The 21286-nt window shown below is 38.8% G+C and overlaps 2 protein-coding genes across 3 annotated transcripts; one reads left to right on the top strand and one right to left on the bottom strand.

Moving 5' to 3' along the window:
- The first annotated feature begins 3439 nt into the window (after positions 1 to 3439).
- On the top strand, positions 3440 to 15650 carry LOC108666964. Of its 2 annotated transcripts, XM_018153940.2 has the most exons (4): positions 3440 to 3765; positions 9687 to 10002; positions 10075 to 13114; positions 13308 to 15650. In XM_018153940.2, the coding sequence occupies exons 1-4, from the start codon at positions 3760 to 3762 to the stop codon at positions 13555 to 13557; spliced, it is 3612 nt and encodes a 1203-aa protein (XP_018009429.1). In that variant the 5' UTR covers positions 3440 to 3759; the 3' UTR covers positions 13558 to 15650. The 2 variants fall into 2 exon arrangements, with proteins under 2 accessions (XP_018009429.1, XP_018009428.1); XM_018153939.2 differs by having other exon boundaries at positions 9687 to 13114.
- A 1881-nt stretch (positions 15651 to 17531) lies between these two features.
- Positions 17532 to 21064, bottom strand: LOC108666966. Its single transcript, XM_018153943.2, has 3 exons — positions 20997 to 21064; positions 19459 to 19684; positions 17532 to 18497 (listed from the first exon to the last, which is right to left on the bottom strand). The coding sequence occupies exons 1-3, from the start codon at positions 21012 to 21014 to the stop codon at positions 18409 to 18411; spliced, it is 333 nt and encodes a 110-aa protein (XP_018009432.1). The 5' UTR covers positions 21015 to 21064; the 3' UTR covers positions 17532 to 18408.
- Between the last annotated feature and the right edge of the window lie 222 nt (positions 21065 to 21286).

Genomic DNA, 21286 nt, shown 5'->3' with positions numbered 1-21286 from the left:
GAAGGCGTTCATACACGGAGCGTCAACGATGCTATCAGTGAGGCTGTTCCACATGTCGGTGACTCGAAGCGAGAAGAAATGTTGTTGCATGGATGGGATGAGTCACAACGCAGTTTTTTTAGTTTATAGCCGTGGCCCCTGGTGTTGGTTCTTGTTTCAAATTCTAGTAATCCTTCTGGGACCTTGTATAAGCCATGAGTATACTTATATGCTTTAATGAGTTCCCCACGCGGATTTCGATAACTGAGGCTTGGAAGCTTCATAATCTTTAATCTTTCCTCATTGGACTTGCCTTTCAGGCCCGGAATTATCCTTGTTGCACGTCTTTGAACACTCTCTATTAAATTTTTGTCCTTTTCAAGTTTCGGTGACCACACGACGCTTCCAAACTCTAGGTTCGGGCGCACGACAGCAACAAACAACTGCTTCATCGCTTCTGCATCTAGGAACTCGAAAGAGCGTCTGATCAGTCCAAGTCGTTTATTGGCTTTATTAACTTGACCTTCAATATGCTTAGAAAATTTTAACTCATTGTCGATATTAACTCCTAATTCTTTTTCCATTGTCGACTTCAACATCATCACTCTGTCGTTGCAACCGTGTCTTCTAATACTGTAATCTTGCTATTCATTATTCTTGCCAAGGTGGATTACTTTACATTTGTCAGCGTTAAAACGCAGCTGCCACTTATCAGTCCAGTCAACCAGCCTGTCAAGATCACCTTGTAATTCTACTTTTTGCGAGTATTTTTCTTCACTGTGTTATAAATTTTTGTGTCGTCAGCATACAACGAGCACACGCTAGACACAGCTTCTGGCAGATCGTTTATAAACGCAACGAATAAAACAGGGCCAAGAACGCTTTCTTGTGGCACGCCGCTGCGCACTGAAGCTCAGTCTGATACGGACCATTAATACTGACATGTTGTCGTCTCCCTACTAGAAAATCTCTGATCCCTTTGAGTACATTGCTGTCAAATCCCAAAGACTGCAATTTCCGCAATAGCCGCTCATGTGGAATAGCCGTAATAGCCGCTCAAAGACTGCAATTTCCGCAATATCCGCTTCGTTCAAAGTTTTTCGAAAAAAATCACGTCAAAGGGCCGGCTTGGACAGTTGCTAACTCTTTGAGTAATCTGGGGATCGAAGCCGTCTGGTACACAGGACTTGTTTGGATTTACAGCAATAATGCGCTTGAGAACCTCTTCTTCTTGTCTTTCAAAACTTGTTAATTTAAAGCCGACTGGGCGCTCCTCAATTGCTAGAATACTGTTCCAGTCCTCTCCAGTGAATACGCTACTGAAAAACTGATTAAGAACGTTAGCCTTGCCCTCATTGAAGTAGTTATGAATGACACGATTTTAGATCTTCTGTGAACAAGGCACGAAAATGAAAAGAATCGGCGACAGGCCACAGCAGGCCTACAGCCCTACACTTCAGCGCCGAGATCACTATGTGATGTTATGTAATGAGTGGTTAGGTTGCTTTAAAAATACGTTTATTCATTTTAATTAAAAATTAATTAATGTAAAAATCTGTAATAATTCCTGCGGCAGCGTATTGATAATAACTACTAATATTCCAAAATTCAAAAACATCCATTCGCTATCAAAGGAATTATGAGTGTACCGGTTGATCAAAAAATACGTTTATTGGTTTTAATTAAAAATAAATTTATGTAAAAATCTGTAATAATTCCTGCGGCAGTGTATCGATAACAGATACTCACATTCCAAAATTCAAGCAAATCTGTTCACTATTGAAGGAATTATGAGTGTCTCGGTTGATCAACAATACATTTATTGGTTTTAATTAAAAACTAATTTATGTAAAAAAAATCTGTAATAATTCCTGCGGCAGCGTATTGATAATAAATACTCACATTCGAAAATTCATGCAAATCTGTTCACTATTGAAGGAATTAGGAGTGGTTCAGTATCGCGAGTTCGCAGGCGGGTCCGCAAAAGTGTCGATTCAGTTGAAAACCTGATGTAAAATTGTCCGAGACGTGTTTATAGATGTATTGGCTGTCAGCCGACAAAACTGGGAGTGTGAACACTCGCAGGCCGCAGCTAATCCTAGCTTCGGGTATATGCAAGCACCCATACCGTTATTACGTAGTGAATAGCAGAATAGGGTAATCGAAACTTCGTGCCGAGTTGGTATCGACAAATGATTTGACTTTGACTTTGACAATACGATTTAAGGTCCCTGACGGTCCTGTTCATCGGTCGACAACAATTTTTATCAGCACCGCGCCCGTCGCAGTGTCTGTTCCAAGATGATCGAAGCCTCATCACTCGTAGCATGAAGGGTTGTACAGGGCCGGGTTGTCCCTCCAGAAACTGTCAAACCTGCTCTTGAAGCTGTTTACAGATGGTGCTGTTACGACTGACTCTGGCAGACTATTCCATGAGTTAATTACTCGCTGTGAAAAGAAGTTGCTCCTTACGCTGAGTCGGCATCTTTTGCGAGCTTCAGAGAGTGGCCTCTAGTATCCCTGTTGCTTGATAACTGGAACTTGGGCTTTAACACCCTGTACAGTCCATGTACGTACTTGTACGTATCGATAAGGTCACCCCGCAGGCGCCTATGCTCAAGACAGGGGAGACGCAACGCTTCCAGCTGATGATGATTATTGATGTTCAGAAGTCATTTGAATGGGATAAGTAGTTGATTGCTACACAATGTATTCGTTTATTGATTTCTTCAGAAGAGTTTTTTTTTGTCTTCATGTTTTATTATTATTGTTATTCACTCAGAAATTGAGATGACTTGTACCAAACTGGTTTGAACGAAGTGGGGTAAGAGTTTCTACCCTAAAAGGGAAAATTAATCTGCAGCTGTTCTGCACTCTCCTGTCTGAAACAGTTAACACGCACTTCTCTGACGTCCCAAAAATGGGAAAATGTTGAAATCTTTTGATTAGTCCAGTCACTTCAAGTGCCCTGCTAAGAGCAACTCTAGTCACCTCAAAACGGATAATATGAAACAGGTCTTCTAATTGAACACCTGTTCTAACTCCTCTAATTTACTTCCTAATGTATCAATATTCGTGCAATTTCGTGGATAACTTTCGGTGCAACTAATTCGTAAAAGACACCAAGTTTGCTGTTTGTCAAAGTTCATATCGAAAATCAATACTCGTGTCCTTGTAGGACAATGCTGATTTTTTACATTATTTTAACGCGCATACAAGCGCCGCGCAGTATCTGGTCTAGTTCATCGAGGCTATTGAGCTCTTCATAATCTTTACGAAGCTAAAATACGAAGTCATAATCCTACGAAGTAATGCTAAAAGCCGTATTATGCGCAATCATGTCATTTAAATTTTGATACAGGTACAGTGTTAGTGATGTACAATGTAAATCGTCACACACTACCTTGGAAATTTTTAGTTTTAGGGTAAAGTATGTTACCTGGAGTAAAATATTTGGAAACTGTTCACAAACCTTGATCGATGTGTAACTGCAATTATCTTATCATTGACTCTGATGATTCATCAAAGATATAATTCTGCAATCTGATTATTCTAGCCTCTATGTCCCAAGCATTTTTTGGCCTCAGTAAGAACTCCCTATACTTTAACAGACCTACATCTATATTCCGTAGTTCTAAGCCTGTGACCCAAAGCTCTTGAGAAGTTGAAAATATCGTGCAAAGAACTTGAGAAGGCAAACGAGACGAGGGGCACGAGGCACGTGAATTTTTCTGCAGTCTGCTGCAGCCTGCAGTTCTCCCGATTTCCGAGCGTTTCGTGATGGCTGTAAGTTCCTTTTTATTTCTAACTTCATATTCTTCAAGAATCCAAAGATTCATGTATAAATGTGACTCGAGTCACTTTAATTGCTGCTTGAGCAATGGCAATCTCACTCAGTTTGAATGTAGAATTACCTAGGTAGGTAGGTACTAGGTAGCTACTATTAGTAGGTACTAATCAAAACTAAAAATGAAACCAAAAAAAAACTTGAAAACCATGTTTTCTTAACAGACTAAAAAGAAAAACATTTACTCCTACATTACATTTAAGTAATGTAAAATGTTATGTGCCTATTATATATTACTGCCTAATGTTATATAGGTAGGCTAGTCTGGAAAAGTCCTATTTTTGTCTGAAATATCGCGGCTCTAATTTAGTCTGGAAAAGTCCTATTTTTGTCTGAAATATCGCGGCTCTAATATCATATAATTTCAGTAGGTATGAAATCTCGCGGCTCGAATGTCATAAATTTTTGTTTGATTAAAAAATCGTGGTTTGCACTTTNATGATCTCACTCAGCGTATTGCTCATGTGTTTATTCTAATTAATTTTAAAAAGTTTATCAGACTGAACAAAGGATAACGTCTGTCTCTTATACACATCTAGATGTGTATAAGAGACAGGAAGAAGACAAAGACATTGAGGTGAGGTAAAGGCAAGGCTGGAGGCAAATAACAAGGATAAATAAGCACAGATAGGCTGTGCTAAACAAGCCACAAAAGCCTCCCGGCAACAACGGCTCGAAAAATTCAGTCGCGGCTCGCCAAGTAGATATATTCCATACTAGTAGGTAGGTAGCCTAAGAGTAGGCTAGCTACCTACACCTAGCTAGGTAGGCCTAAATGTTTTTCTTTTTTCTTTGTTTAGAAAACGTGGTTTTTAAAGTTTTTTTTTTAATTGTTTTATTTCATTATTTTTAGTTTTGTAAAAACCAGGAAAACATGGTTTTTAATAATGAATTTTATATTTATTTATTTTCTACTATTTAGTCTAGAAATTTTAGCAATTCAAATCAATTTCCATTGTTGGCAAGTCTGGATGTTTGAGAAAAAAAACTCAATTCTGAACCGTGAATTTTCACTTTTATTTTATTTAATTTTTTTTTTTTAATTAGGGTAAATGCGGTATATTCCGACATCATGGGTAATTCCGACACCTCTCTAGTTTTTCCTTTATATTAAGCTTTGTTTTAGTTCCATGCATTTGTTCAATTTTGTTGATGGTTGAAATAGTGACGTCATACATTTGCACGTCAAACTACTGCCAAAACACTAGGTTTGGGCCATCTAGAGGGAAAATGTTGAGATCTAAAGAGAGACAGTGCATGCCAATCAATGAGATCATCGAAAAAAGTGTCAAAGTTGACAGTTGACCTTGCTCTACCAAATAGTGATAAACTGTTTGTGTAGAAAGAATATTATGGTTTGAGACTTTTAAATATGTCTGTGAATAAATTAGGAATCCTTTAAGTATACTTGTATTTGCTGATTTCAAGTGGTAAATAAATTAATAGATGATTAAGTTGAGAAATGGATTTAGACACATGAAAACTAATTCCGTCACAACTTGAATTGGACACACACAGCTCGTTCCAAGCTGTGTGCAAAAATTAAAATTTTCTTAATTAAAAGCTTAATTACTGTTAATTAAAAGCCTAATTAAGTAGTGCTCAATATTCAATAGTGTTCTAATTCAAAGCCGTGTCATATTCCAATACAGCTCACACAGCGATCAGAGTTCAAACACATGGATGTTGGAATTACGTATTAGTACAATTTGAAGCGCAGTTGGAATACGTCTCACCACGTGCCTCACACACAGTGTTGGAATATAGGGATTTGGTAGGTTTGCATTCTAAAGGCTTTTAAATAAATTTGGCAACATTTTGTGAAGTTTCATCGTTGCTGGAGCATAGTACGGTGTTTTGAGAGTCACAAAAAGCAAACAGAACTCGAGTAACGCATACAGTTTTTTTTTATAGTTTTTCATTTCTCAATGCGTCCTTAATGTGTCCGAATATACTGCGTTTACCCTATTATTTCTGATGATCAAATCTTCAATTGTTAGGCAGCATAAGCATGCATGCCAAATTTCAAGTTTCTAGGATCTTCAGAAGTGCTCTAAATTAAGGTTTTAAATTTTGATGACAGACGGACACGAAATGAAGCTAAGAAAAACGTGGTAATAAAATTTGTGTCGTTCAGGATTTCAGGTTCCACATAGAAAACCCCATCAGGAGAATCTAGTTCAAAATCATTCTCAAACTTATATTCTAATTTTTTTTTCTCTTGAATGCTGTGTTCCTATTACTAGCTGTGGCTGAAGCCTTGAAGAAGTTGAAGGTCACAGAAAGTGGCAACTTGAATACAATTTTACAAGCACAAATTAACTGTACAGTTGATGTGTGCTAATAACTGACTGGATTAGTCATTTTCTTGTTTTTAGTCAACTCAAGATTGAAACCAATTTCTCATATAGAATAATACTGGTATCAATGATAGTGATACTTTACTGGTCCACTTCTAGGACTCAAAAACAAATTTGACTGACAAAGGGAGAGTCTAAAAAACTCTCTGCATTGCCAGTATGAATTATTTAATTACATAGGTAATCCTTGCTACCACTATGGATTTAAGTGGGTTCAATGTTGATCAATTGTGTTACCTTCAAAAAGGCATCCATTCCATTGGTTTGCCACTTGCCAATTGGTGTCTGATGCAGCACTTACATTGCTGCCCTGCAAAAGATATCATCAATTTTGCTAACAAAACAGAGCTATAACTTTCTATTGTGATGGAAAAAGCTTCTTAGTTATTATGAGGCAATTGAACCCTTCACTTCATTATTCTGACCAGTAAATTATGGCTTGTTTTATGAGCATGCTCAGGCTGGGTGCTGGCATGGCAATTTAAGTGCAGTAGCTGCAGAGTAGCAACTTGTGTGGCATTGATGGTTTGATGGTACAAAATGAGTGTAAATTAAAGACTAATTATAACTGTCAAATGGGGTAATAAGGGACAGGTGGGGTAAATCAGGACAGTCTTCCCAACATTTTTGCAGAAATGTTATAACAACTAAACTAGTCATACCGTAATTGAAATATTGCAAAACTAAAAATAGTGGCGTAAAGTTCACATTTTTCTTAACTAGTATGTAACTTGAAGCAAGTTGAGAAATCATACATTAACTGCCTATAAAAATTCTTTGAAAAAAGTTGTGGAAAGTGAGATTTTGGAAAAGTATCTCTGCTAAAGTCTAGCAAAAAAAATAATTGCCATAATAAAAAATTTCACTTACATAAAAGTTGCACACAGGTCACAGGTGTTGGCTTAAGAATTTTATTGAAAATTTGCGTATCTCAGTCCAAAAAAAGGAGCAATTTCCGCATGATGGGCAATAAGGGACACCCCTCAAAATGCATTTACTGTACAACCTTGGTTAGCAAAGGCTCCAGTTAACAAAAAAAAATCTATTAACAACAAAGAATTTTGCTTACATTTACCTTGCTCAGCAAAAAAATTTCACCTGATTAAAAATTAATACATCATCAGTCATCATGAAATTTTGCATAGAATGTGATGGATAGAATTGTGCAACAGGCAAAGTAGAATGAAAAGTAATTAACCTAAATTATGATTCAGTTCTCCAGAAACTACAATGGTTGTCACTAAAATATTCCTTTCTGTTTCAGGTATGTTTTTTTATCTTTATTTGTTAATAGAACTTTATAATAGGGTTCTTAAAACTTTATATTTATATATGTTTTATGAACCCTATTAAAATAGTGCAAAGTCACAAGCCATTGTTGAAGCTTACAGATACAGAAGAAATGCTGGAGGGCTGCTGATATGAAGCTTGCAGAGGACAAGGTCATTGTCAATGCTCAATGGCATGTCCATGGATATGGTAATATTACATCAATAATATGGTAGTGTATAGAATGGTAATATCATATCAATAAAGGGAAAATAATTAAAAGTCACATAAAATGTCCTTTATTCTATGCATCATCTCCAAAGGAAGAGGAGGATTTGGAGGACTGTTAGTAATGAATGAGTATACTCTGCATGCTTCAAACGTTTTAAAATTAAGTTTTTTTTTAGTGTCCCAAATTGTCCCATTTCCAGGGGTAATTCGGGATGTTTTCATTTTACCTCTGGCACCTTACAAATAGCATACCGTAAACTGGGGTAACTTAGACTCCCGGGGTAACTTAGACCACTTTTGGTTTTTTTAACAAAAACCCCCAAAACTCAAAAACTATTTGACATAGAAAAATTCTGTCAATGGGCATTAAAGGCCTAATACTGAGGCTATGTAACACAATAGAAAGATTTAAAAAGTTTGCATATGTAAAAAAGACCATCGATTTTTTTTAAATTACATCAAAACTATGAGAGGCAGGAGCCAGCAATTTATGGTGAGTGAAGCTAGAGTATAGATCTGTATTTTGCACGTTTCAATTTAAGTTTAACTTATCTAGTAAAAAAATGGCATAATTTAAAAAAAAAAGTGGTCTAAGTTACCCCAGTTTACGGTATGTAATTTTTTTGGAGATGCCACATGATAGCCCTCACAAAGACCCTTAAAATGAGCCCAAACTTGTTTATGAAATTTTCATGGTAAGAAGTTATTGATGAAAAACGCTCAAAACCATCACTTATTACCCTGTTCGACAGTAGGTATCAAAATGAAACTTTGGTACACTACTCAGTCCAACTTCATCAATTGGGGTCTTTTTAGTTTTTTTACAATGTTTTCTTGTGCTAGAACCTTAGACAGTGCAACAGATTTAACAAAAAAATAAATTCTTCATTTTCAATATTCAGATAGGAAATTGCAGCTAATGAATTTATCATAGATATGTAATAAGAGACATTATGCGTTTTATTGAAATATTTTGTTCTGCAGAATTTTATATGTAGTTTTTACAAGAACTGATGAATTTTCAAGTATTAGAAATGAGTGATTTTAGGCCATATATGTGAAACAAGCTGAAAGTCATGTATATATGTATTTATATTTACATATTTTTTACCTGGGAAAATTTACATCTTGAAATGTTCTATGTTCCATTCTAAAGCAGGTAATGCAAGTACTGTTATAGATGGTATGTATTAATGTGCAAGATATGCTTGATGATATTGTTGACTCAGAAACACCCAACCGTTAGGCTTGTTTGCAGCTATTTTTAATGAACACTAATTTCAGTTGCCTAATAAATATGATCACTTGCAGTAAAAAAGTGGTGCTGCAAATCAATTAATTATTCATTAACCCTTTCACGGGCAAGCATTGAAATATTTAAAAATTATAATTTCAGAAACTAGTTCAGGAAAGTAAGAAGTATGATATGAAATATTCATTCTTATGTATTTTAAAAAAATTTCCATATTGGAGGTTTAAATTGCACTTGGAGAATTTATTGAATGTGGTCACTACACAAAATATTTTCTCTCTAATTTTATGCAAATGAAAAAATTAATAACATAAAATTATAAATGGTAACTAGCCCATGAAAGGGTTAATAGTTTCCAATGTGAGAGTGAGAAATCAATAATTTTTCCAATTATAAAGCAGTTATGCATTCAAACCACTCAGTTCAAATTGATGCTCATCCACCCATAACATGACAAATTTCAGCATTTTGTAGCGATGGGCAATAAACCCTGATGGGTTCAGCTATCCTTGGTTTTGTTTTCCAGTAGGCACACTTTTTCTATGCTAAGATGGAGCATTTATATTTAAGTTGTATTTAGGCAGCCATCCAAGTTATTCAAGATTATCAACTAACCAGAATTATTTCAGGACTAACTGAGAGGATATATGCCAGATTTACACCTACTGGTTGACCCTTGGTGTATTTGCAGAGAAAAATATTTTTTTCTTTTGGATCGCTAATCTCAGGTCTTCCTTTGTCCTTTCAGGGCCGGGGAACTCGTGGTAGCCAGTCCATGACCAACCTTTCGGAGCCCAAAAAAAGCAATCGTGGTGCGGCTAACGCCAGAAGTCGAGGTCGTGGCCGAGGAGACAGTCGGGGTCGTGGCAAAGGAGGGAACAATCCTACACCTCGTGAGGATCATGCCAGATATCAGGAAACTCCTTCCAATTATCCAAGACCTCTGCTTGAATCACCTTTAAGTGGCCCACCTCCTTATCATGGTGATCACTATGGCTCGCCTGATCATGGCCCTCAGCAAAACTATTACTCTCGCCCTAACGCACCTCCCAACTACCACCCAAATGCACCTACCAACTATCATCCCAATGGACCTCCCAACCATCACCCTAACGCACCTCCCAACTATCACCCAAATGCACCTACCAACTATCATCCCAATGGACCTCCCAACCATCACCCTAATGCACCTCCCAACTATCACCATAACGCACCTCCTAATTATCACCCTAACGCACCTCCCAACTATCACCCTAACGCACCTCCCAACTATCACCCTAACGCACCTCCTAACTACCACTCGAATGCACCTCCTAGCCATCACCCTAACGTACCTTCCAACTATCCCTCTAGTGAACCAAACTACCCTCATTCTAATGGACCTCCTCACCCGCATCACGACACAAATGCTCCACACAGCCGCTCCCATCCTCGCGGTGAACCAAGAGCTAAAGATGACCCAGACTCCCGGAGTAAAAATAGTGCTGCACCGCGTCTTGAAATAAAAGAACTTATCCATGCTCTCATGCAAGCTCCTCATCAACGACTCTCGTCTAAAACAATTCTAAACAAATTTAAATGCTCAGAGCACGCTCTGCAAACTGTTGGTTCTATGAACAAGACTTTACTATCAGTTACCGTGAACTCAGATGGTACGTTTGTTGAGCTTCTTCCAAACATTGCGATCTGTGATGACTATTTAGGAGAGAAGGGCTGCATGGCATCCGATAGCTGCAAGAAGTTTCACATTTGCAAAAATTTTGCTTCTGGTGATTGTCAAGAAAGCACTGAATGCGAATTAGGCCATGTTTGGAAGAGTAACCACAATAAGAAAATTTTCCAAATACATCAACTCGACAGCTTTGATGAGGCTCAGCTGAAGAATGTGATGAAGAAAGTCTATCTCCGGCGACTTGGCATTTCCGTCTGTAAGTATTATAACGATGCAGTGTGCAGCAATGGTCAGCAGTGTAATGCTTTGCATGTTTGCAAGAATATGGTGGAAGTTGGAAGCAAATGCGAAAGTGAAATTTGTGCTCTCAATCATGATATTCTGGAAGCTAAATGCAAGTCCTTACTCACTGCGGCTGGAATTGATATCAACGACAGCAAGAGAGACATTTTGACAAAAGTTAGGAAGATGCTCCAACAGACCAGTGACGATGCCAAGTCCAAAGCTGATGACGCAGACAAGAAGAATAAGAAAACAGGAAGTAAATTGGATTGTTTCCAATCCTTGGAGGAGCAAGAGACTGCTGCTTTCAGTGTCGTGAAATCCTTGCTGTCCACATTCAATTACTGGAATTTCTTGGACAAACTTAGTGAAAGACTTGAAATGAGCTCCGACAAATCCCTGCAGCTAATCCAGTTCTACAACAGGACTTTCTTGATACACCATAGCAATGCAGGAACACTGGTGAAGTTGCAACCGAAGATTGATTTGTGTGTCCATTACAAGTCATCGCAAAAATGTGTTGCTGGCAAGAACTGTTCGTTCTTGCACTTATGCTCAGCCTTCATGGAAGATAATTGCTCCAACGAGGGCTGCACCAGATTGCATCGTCTGAATAAAAGTCCCAATGAGGAGATCCTGAAACGTCATTTCTTGATCAACATTCCTGAGAAATTAGTGATCAATTATTTGAAAGTGAGGTTCCAACTGGGTCGCCTTCCGTACGTTTGTTTCCCGTATAATGAAGGGAATTGTACTCAATCAAATTGTGGTCAACTACACGTTTGCTATGATGTCCTGTTTACACTGAAAGCTTGCTATAAGCGCAACTGCGATAAAAACCACGACATTTTGAGCGACGGAAATCGAAAAGTTTTAGCAGCCTGGGCACAAATAGGTGACAGTGTACTGAAAACTGTGCTATCAGCGAGAATTTCTACAATGCCTAAAAGCACGACCGCGACCGAGCCTGCAACAAACGCAAGACGAAAAGAGAAAATTGTGCCTCCAAAACCTGCGAAACTCCCAGTAAAAAAAAGTAAGAATGAGCCAGGAAATGAAAAAAGCGATGCCATTGTTGCTAAAACGTCCTACCAATTGGACGGAAATGCTATTGTACCCGAAATATGTTTGGACCACTTGAACGATTCCTGCAAACCTGCAACTGCCATGTGCCCTAAGCTGCACGCACGAGTCGCGTATCATTGGCAGTTTGATCTAAATGGATCTTGGACAAACTTCATTTTCCCACACTCCAACCACATTGAAGAATGCTACCGTGATGCTGCCCGTGACACAGCTAACCTACAGTCGCGAGAGTATGGTAGAACTCTCCAAGATAAAATATTGCTTTCTTTCATGAAAGATGATGGACTGATGATTGACTTTGACTCAATGATGCTGATCACTAAGCTACAAAGCTTTCCGGTGCGCCGTCTAGGAACGTCTTCTACTTCCTTCAGTTCGAACAACTTCTCGACCGTCTACGGATGGTACTTTCAAGACAAGAATGGTGCTTGGATCGAGTACGGATTGTGTGATAGTACCGGCTCCGAGAATCACTCGTCTCTTCTGACATCGATGGACATAGAAAAAGCTTACAGTACTGATCCTTCCACTCTTCAAATCCCAACATCGCGCTTCACCTACACTTTAAACTTTAAAAATATGACTCAGACTAACAACCAAACGAATGTCACACGTTCCGTACGCCGACGCCCGAAGCATGTTCTCATGGAGAAGCTGAAACCGTCGGATCCTTATGGTCTGAAGAGCTCTCTGACTGAGGGCATTGCAAAGCTTAAACTTGCTACGAATTCGAAGGACAATGCATCTCGACCTCCATCTAAGAACGAGAAGGACAGCGCCGATGGTTTGTATCCTCCTTTTTGGGAAAAAATGGACGGAGATGGCCCCAAATTTTTCAGCGTTGATCCAAATTCAGAGGAAGGGCTAGAAGTCGTCCGAAGTATTTTGCTATCCATGCCTGCTGTCGAGGTTTTACGGATTCGCCGCCTCCAAAATACGTTCCACTATCAAGGCTTCACAAATCGCATGAATCAAGTGAAGGCTACCACCAGGAAGACTATTCTGAACATCCAGCGTTTGTTCCACGGAACTAGGGAGAAGCATTTGACTGCGATCAGTGAAATGAACTTCGAGTGGAGGCAGGACTGTGCTGATTCTGGAAAGAAATTTGGACGAGGCGCCTATTTTTTCAACAAGTGAGTCACGACTTAGACTACTGAAAGTCTTTAGCTGCCGCTTTTTACTTGACTTGATAAATGAATTCTCATCACCTTGGCACTATTACCATACCTTAATATTATAGTTGGAATCTAGTTCATTATTATTCTGTGGCCCTGTTTGACCTTGTGGTTTTTCTTTATCAATAAATATTTTTATATTTTGTTTCAGTGCTGCCCTAGCTCATCAGTTCGCGTCAAACCTAGCAGGAGAAGACTCTCGCAGTGCCGTGGTGCTTGCAGTCGCCGACGTGTATGTAGGCAACGTAGCGCTCGGTGACCCAAGCATGTTACGCCCTCCTCTCAACGCATCAGGCATCATGACTGACACGACTGTGGACAACCTCACCGTACCGTCCATATTTGTCAAGTACAACAGTCGCGAGTACTGCCCCCACTACTTCATCAACGTTAAAATTTAATGCGAAAACTTCGAACTGATAGGGACGGCTGATAATAGTGACATTGATGAATGACGGTCTTGTTAGCCCGCTGCAAATTATAAAAGTAAAACATTTATTCTGAGTAAGGCTCAGAAACTGTAAGCACTTTTGGCTAGCTGTTTTTTATCTTCGCAGTATCAGTTACGGAGTATTTTATCATCGGAGTATTAGTTGCATTAGACAGCTAAACCAGCCATATTTCCGCTATGAGGTACGTAGGAAAAATGAGATCGTACGTAGGCCCTTCTTATTTTGCGACGACTTGACCCATCAGGATTTCACACAGTCTGATTATAAAGAAACAATTTTGAAGCTTTCTTTCTATTTTGCTTCTTTCTGAGAGCTAATCATTATATGGAGCTTCTCTTCATATCCTGGCCTTTTTTATAAGTCGCGCTGTTTTGCTCCAATTTTTGCAAGTTTGAGGCTGCTATACAGGCTGGCGTCTATGTTCAGAGTAATGTTGACTCGAATCGCATCGGGTGCTGATGTGCCAGATGTACTTTGAATAAGACCATAGTCTCTTCATTTTACCATAGGTAATAAATGTTTAGATATGTTGTAAAAATCGTGATATGATCAAGTCTTTGATTGGACAATGCATTCATTATAACAATATTGTTCAGCCTGAAAATTTCTTCTTTTACTTCTGTTCAATTTAGTTTATTTATTTTATTTGAGGTCGCCAAACCTCAACTATTCTTAGCTAAACTTTATTCTCTATTTCAGATTTGGTTGCCTATGGCTAGCGCCTGATGTTTATAAAAATATCAATAATCATTGATTATTTTGATTGAAATAGATGAGAATATTAATTAGCTTTGCGCCACCTAGGTTGTCTTTCGTTGAGTGTAATGTTATTCATAGATTTGCCCAAGACATGCTATTGAGATGGTGTACTGGAATATGATGCTATCATGATTCCGTGTAGGATTAGTTCTCGACTAGTGCGTTAATCGCATACGCTGTTTGTGCCTTCTACGTGTGCCGTCGATATTATCAGTAATATTATTTTTCAAATATATTCATGTATCGATATACTAGTGCTGTTATATCAAAGCACATTTGCCTTTTCGGCATTGAGGGACCCGCAGCTCGTGTAGCCGGGATGATGGTTTGTACGAGGTGTTCTCGACAGTGCTGTATAATTTCTATCAAATCTTAAAAAAAATTTATTTCATAACTGTAAACTGACTCTACCTGGCACTCAGCTGAGATGTAGATTATTCAGTAAAAATCCATATGGACCATTCATTATTCAACTATCCATATGAACGATTTGAAGAAACACAAGCTTGACTGTCAAGTAGATGGATTACGGTGTACAAGATAAAGTTCTTAGATTGGACAGGTTCTCTGCAATATCATCGTGTTTTTTCATAAAATTCAGTGAAGTAACAATTCCAGTCCGATTGAATTTTATCTAGTGGTGAAAATTCATAATGATGCAATCGCGCATTGCAATGTTTTTATAGAAAGTAAGAGCAGTGAGATACTTGTTACCGTCATAACGTGTTAGTCAGCGAATCAGTTATTCATATGCCGACCATATCAACGTGGTGACGTTAAATTCACTTCCGGAGACGCGCTTTGCCCATCAATTCTGACGGATTGCCTTGACCCAAAATACCTCGTTTGTTGGTCGACGGATATTTTTGGACTGTAGTTTGATTTCTTACTGTTATGTATTAAATTAGTATTAATAACTATACTCGTTATGGGCAAAAGGATATTTCTTAACAGCACAGCCACATTTGTTTCTTAGTTACGTGCCTCGATGTAGATGGCCTTGAAAAGTTGAAACTCTTGTCTTGTTCAGAAGCGTACACTCATGTAGAACAGGCTCCCACCTTTCGCACAATTCTGACTGGAAACGTAGTAATGAATGTTTCGAGAAAACGCTTCATGCGATCCTCTGTAATCCAGATATTCTGTTTATTGTGTTTTTTTTTTTTTTTTATTTGTGGGTTATTGCTTATGTTTCTTAGTTTTATTCATGGGTTATTGCTTACGTTTCTTAGTTGAACTTGTATTTTGACTGAATAAAGACTTGTGTTTTGATTCAATGAAAATGCCAGTTTTTCATTACACCTTGTGTTTAGAAATGACTTCATATATTTTCACAGCAAAGCTACTATTTCTCAATTTATATAAGTAAACCGCTGGAAAGTTGCGTCCATAAAAAGTTCAGAGTTGATAATATCATAGCTATTTATTCATGTTTCCATCTTTTTTACAAATTTTAATTCGTAGAATACACTTCACGGTGTTATTCATTTTCACATACTTTCTACGATTCGTCCTAAAAATAATGAACGAAATCCCCTTCATTTGGATGTGTTAAATGCAACTATTACTGCAGTGTCGAAGTATACCTTGCCGAAACTCGACGAAATTGGGACGCGACGCAAAATTTTGTCAAAATCGTAAATCTGAAGTGGATGCAAGTGACAAGCAAACGTCGCTAATGTTAGCTCCACCGTCACGATTGGCATTTGTCTGCCGCGCTAGTTAGGTTGTGCACGGAACGTTCTTTCTTGGGTGACTGTCGGCGGCCAACAGTACCCGGCTACCCCATGGCCTGACAAGAAGAAGTTCCCAGCAATTCTGCTCCATCACGTTAGCAGCCTCAAAAGACTCGAAGAAATCCTGTGACTATAGACCGACCAGCCGCCGGGAATAGCATGGCCTAGCATCGTCAAGCAACACCTGAAACGATTTTACTACAAATTGGTTACTTCTAGGTATGTTTCAATATTCATTCTCAACATCTCCAAGATGTACTTCAACGACCTCACTATTCTGCGTACAAAACACTAGTATAAGAATTTCTTCAGCAGTATTTTAAGGACGAGCACGCAGGCCTGTTAGTACGTAAACAAACGACCTAGTGCTAAGCAGGTTCCACGCAACTATTCTTACTGGCCCGACCACGTTGGGCACAATTCGAACGCTGGCAAAAATACGAAGGAATGTTTAGATGTGACGTCGAGTATTAATGAGCCGGAACACTATGGACCTTCTTATCCTGTAATTTACACTTAGAGCTGCATCGCTTCTGCAATTGAAGGTGTGACGCCATGAATTTTTGATCTTTTGAAACATTTTTTTGACGCCATGAACAGAATGATCTTTTGAGCTGATCACTGAGAGTGGCTGATGTGTAGCCTCATGGAAGCAAACTAAAGGTGCTTGTACACGGGGACAGTACTGGCGGCAAGTAGATCAGAAAAATGCCAAATGTCTGCCGATTGGTGTCTATCCCGTAAGTAAGCGTAGACACGAGGCAAGTTTTAAGGTGCCGCCGTGCAGGTATCTAGTCGTTACCGGCACGGCGGCACCTTAAACTTGCCTCGTGTCTAAGCTTACTTGCGGGATAGACACCAAGCGGCAGACAATTGGCATTTTTTTTAATCTACTGGCCGCTAGTACTGTCCCCGTGTACAAGCAAGCACCTTAAAGGCGTTCATTTCAGGAACGATCGGTGTTACAAGTTGGTGATCCACGGCTGCACTGTATTTTCCTCAAAGAAAATAAGTCCAAGATTTGTATAAATATACCAAGAAATGAAGAGAATGAAGGTCAGGTCATCGTAATCTTCACATGAATGACCAGAAGACCGGCCGGAGGAAATGTCCGCGGCGTTGTTCTTCAATGTCAAGGTATGTATCGTCAAAATATTTTTCATTGCTACCTCTAATTGCCTTAGTCGACGCATCTGCTGGAAGAAATTCAACGTCGGCTTCCGGAGTACCACTGTACGTTGATATTTGGGATGCAGGAATTTGAAATCAGAATGTGTATAGAGACTTTTCTGGTCTAATTTAAACCATTTCGACTGCACCAATCTTTCTTCACTTTCTATTAGCGTAGGAATTCTTGAAGGGCTTTAGGGTATGGTTTTAAACAGGCATATGCATATGATAGGGATATACTCATAGTAAACTCGGATATCAAACTCATCTCAATTTTATGAACCGGTATTTACATTTATTAGTAAACATTACTAATATTTCCGCAATTTTCACAATCTGAAAGTTTTTTTACATTTAATCGAACGTTAAAACTACTTGAAGACAGTCACGACTGCCATAATAAATAGGCCTAGCTCTCAAAACATCTCCACTAATTTTAACGTCAATTTAAAAATGTCTTTGAGATTCAGCAGAAGTTAATTTCCTTCTACCTTTTAGCACCTTCCTCACAGTGCCTCCCTGTTTCTGAGCACGCGTTTTCTTTGCCGTTTTATTTTGTTTCCATTTAGTTGGTTTGATGGCACCCGTCTTCTTCCATGAACGCCACAATGGCTTCCTGGTTGTAGTTGGCTCCTCTTGATTTCGATTACTGAATTGAGAGCGTCCATCCTCGGTTCCGAGCAGCTGCTTCTGCCGACTACCGAGTTCTCGCGTTGGAATTGTGGAGTCTTTGGTAGTGTTTTTACTTCTTTCCATTTCATTTCTATTTCTTTGGAAGACGTCTCGGCTAATTCCGGAAGAAGAAAGCGCTGTGCTAGGATTAACTCCTGAAGGCTTGACGTAGGTTTTCACCAAGGTTGAACTTGAAGCAATGTTGTTTTCGTGGTAAACTTTAAATTTTGTATCAAAATTATTGTATCTGAAATGCCGGGGCTCTTTTTCCATCATTTTCATTTTTCTAGTTTGTACTGCTTTTTTAGACAAGAGATTGGGATTTGGGTTGAAGTCTATAATGTTTTTTATTCGTTTCTTTGCATTGATCTCATTTTGCTCGCTTCTTAAATGAGCATCTGTATGATTCTCACTCAAAGCAAGAGTGCCAACCTCCTTAGGCGGCTCGAAGGGGGCACCCGCCTTAGTCATCGAAGTAATCATCGTCGTCGCCAAATCTAAAATTTCTGAAGTTGTGCAGCGCTGGGAAAGAACGGCGATGTATCTGGAACCCTGCAAAATATAATCATTTTTTATACATACACTCGTTCTACCCGAAGTGGTAACGTGCATGGTTGAAGTGTAATTGTACATTCAAAAGTATTTTTAATATTGCAATCATACGAGAGTTATTCGAATATTATTAATGACTTTCTGCAATTCATTCGAATTGCTCAGATGATTGAAAAGGTGTTTTTTTTTAATCTAAAATGAACAAAAAAATCTCCTTGCATTCTAAGCCTCCACATCCAAGAATTTTTACGAGTTCTTCAGCCACCAGTGTTTATATTAATCTTAAAATTTCGAACCGCTTCCAACTATAATTATTTCCTACTGTAAAAAATAACGGAAAATAGCCCACGTCACTATGAAATCTTCAATTTTAAATTTATTACTTAATTTCAATAGTCATGCCAATTGGTCATGCAGGCGTTTTGTACAGTACGCATTTAAATAGTATTTATACCTTACATAATACGAACGTAGCTTATATGTACACTCGAAGAAATTTAAAACCTCAGTTGACCGATAACGTTTAAAAAAATTAGGATATTTGCTTCAGAATGAAGAAGTTAGCTGTGGTCTCGAAAACACGAAACAAAAGGGCAAAAACTCCCACAGTCCACATTTTTTGCCAAGTGAATCTCGTGCACATTGATTTATTCCGAAGAGTCGTTTCGAAAGAAAAGTAGTGAATTGCCCCAAGGAAGAGAAGGGAACACTGTTTTCCCATGCTGTAGTAGTAGGGTGCGCTCTAACTACGATCGGTGCATCGTAGGAAATCAAATCCATTGCCTGCAACCGACAATAAAATCTCTCACGTATAAGAAGAGCGACGGTTCTGAGTGCGCGTTTCTGCGCACCAAAGTGAAAGGCGTGAAGCGCACGAACGTGAGCACTGGCGTGTCAAGAAGGTTACTAAAATGCGTGCCGTCCTCTGGAGGATGGTTGGTGTCAGGAGGTCGGCACTCACGAGGGAACGGACTGAAGGTGTTGAATGCTGGCTGCTGCGGTCTGAACGAAGGCTGGAAAGCATGAGATCGACGGAACGAGTTAGACCGGAACGACGGTCGGAAATGGTCACGGCGGAGACTGTTGTGACCAAACCGGAAGAAATCGTCGTCGTCGTCGTCATCGTCGTCGTCAAAGTCAGGTCGCGGGATCGCCAAGGCCACCGCAACCAGGCCCAAGAGCAGGATCTGAACATGAATTTGAATGTTCAATTAAATACGTTATGCGGGAAAATTTAATGCGCAATGTGGGAAAATTGAATGAAATTAAGTTCTGAAAATTTACTTGTCTTAAATTAATGTTTTCTTTGTAATTTATAAGCAGAGCAAAATGCCAAAAAAGCACAATTTTTAGTGAGAGAAAATGTTTTGGAATCCAGCTCCATCGTCAGTTCAACAACCTAGAACAGAAGTGCAAACAATTAGTGAACTAATATTCATATTGAAGATATTAAAACATAATTCTTCATATAAAAACAATTAAAAATTACATAAACAGGAGCTGACAAACCTATTCATTTATAATTTGGGGGGATAGGAATTGAAAGCTTTTGAACTAACGATGGAGCTGAACTCTGAAATGGTTTCTCGCATAAGAAATGGTGACTTTTTCTGCGTTTTTTTCTGTTTTCAAGTTCTTGATAAATTTGCGATTTAAAGAATCAAGTGATCTTAGTACTAATATTTTTTCATCTTATTTGTATATTTTAAAGGTTCTCCAACATAGCTGGAGTACCCTTTGGAGATCGTACAATCGTCTCGCACCACTGGGCAGTGGCATCTTATAAGGTCTATTTTAGAGGTGCGTCAGCCACCCCCCAAAATATTCTTGAGCTTCCTAAATAATTTTATGTACAACAAAATGTAGCCTTATTTTATTTTGGTACTAAAATGACGGCAAATTCACTATAATATAACCTGTATATAGATTAAACCATCCATTATCAACTTCAATATGATGGTAAATCTTACAGAGCTTAACACTCTTTGTCATTAAAACCTATAGCGACGCCTCTGCCGCCAGGTGCCATCACATGCTAATAATACTACGTATCAATCGCTAATATGTAGTATTATTCAATCTAATCATATTTAATGCGAGAATAATTCGAGCATTCAGTAACTAAACCGTTTGAATTGGTGGTGAACTGGGACCAGGTGGGTAGCGTGTGGCATAACTGCAATTGTGTTAGGTGATGAAAATTTTCCTTGTATTAAGAAATCTCCAACTCAGAAGCTTTCGAGAAAAGTAATCGGCCTCCACGCTTCATTAGTGTTACGCGTAATGTAATTTGGGAACCACTTGTCTATTACAGCATAATAATCAAATAATATAAATAATGAGTCGATGAAATGATTTGTACCGTGTAGGTAAATTAAAACCTGTATTTTGGCAGATCTTAACGTTCATAGTCATGATGAGTCATTAAATGAACATCTAAACATAATTGATGCACACAAAAAATCCATTCAGCACTGAGTGAAGAGCCACGCGACTCACCATCAATAGCTTGTTCATGTTGAGTGAAGGTGGGCAAGCGATGTTGATCCTGAGAACGTCAGTTCCACAATGAGGCCTCAGCGAAGCTGACGATCCTTTATATACGCGCCCAGCAAGCCCAACGCTGCCCGTGCGTTAAATTAGTCCTACCGCAGCTGCCTGTTGCATGAGAGGGCGCCTGGCATGAACATGTGTGAACCACATCCTGAACTGAACTATTCACGATTATTTCTTTTTTGCTATCCTTTCATTGTTCTATTTTTGGATACCGCGCAGCTAACGTGTGCTTG

The sequence above is a fragment of the Hyalella azteca genome, unplaced genomic scaffold, assembly GCF_000764305.2.
Source record: "Hyalella azteca isolate HAZT.00-mixed unplaced genomic scaffold, Hazt_2.0.2 contig17983, whole genome shotgun sequence".
In the NCBI taxonomy this organism is placed as follows: domain Eukaryota; kingdom Metazoa; phylum Arthropoda; class Malacostraca; order Amphipoda; family Hyalellidae; genus Hyalella; species Hyalella azteca.
This window is presented reverse-complemented; position numbering and strand designations above follow the sequence as displayed.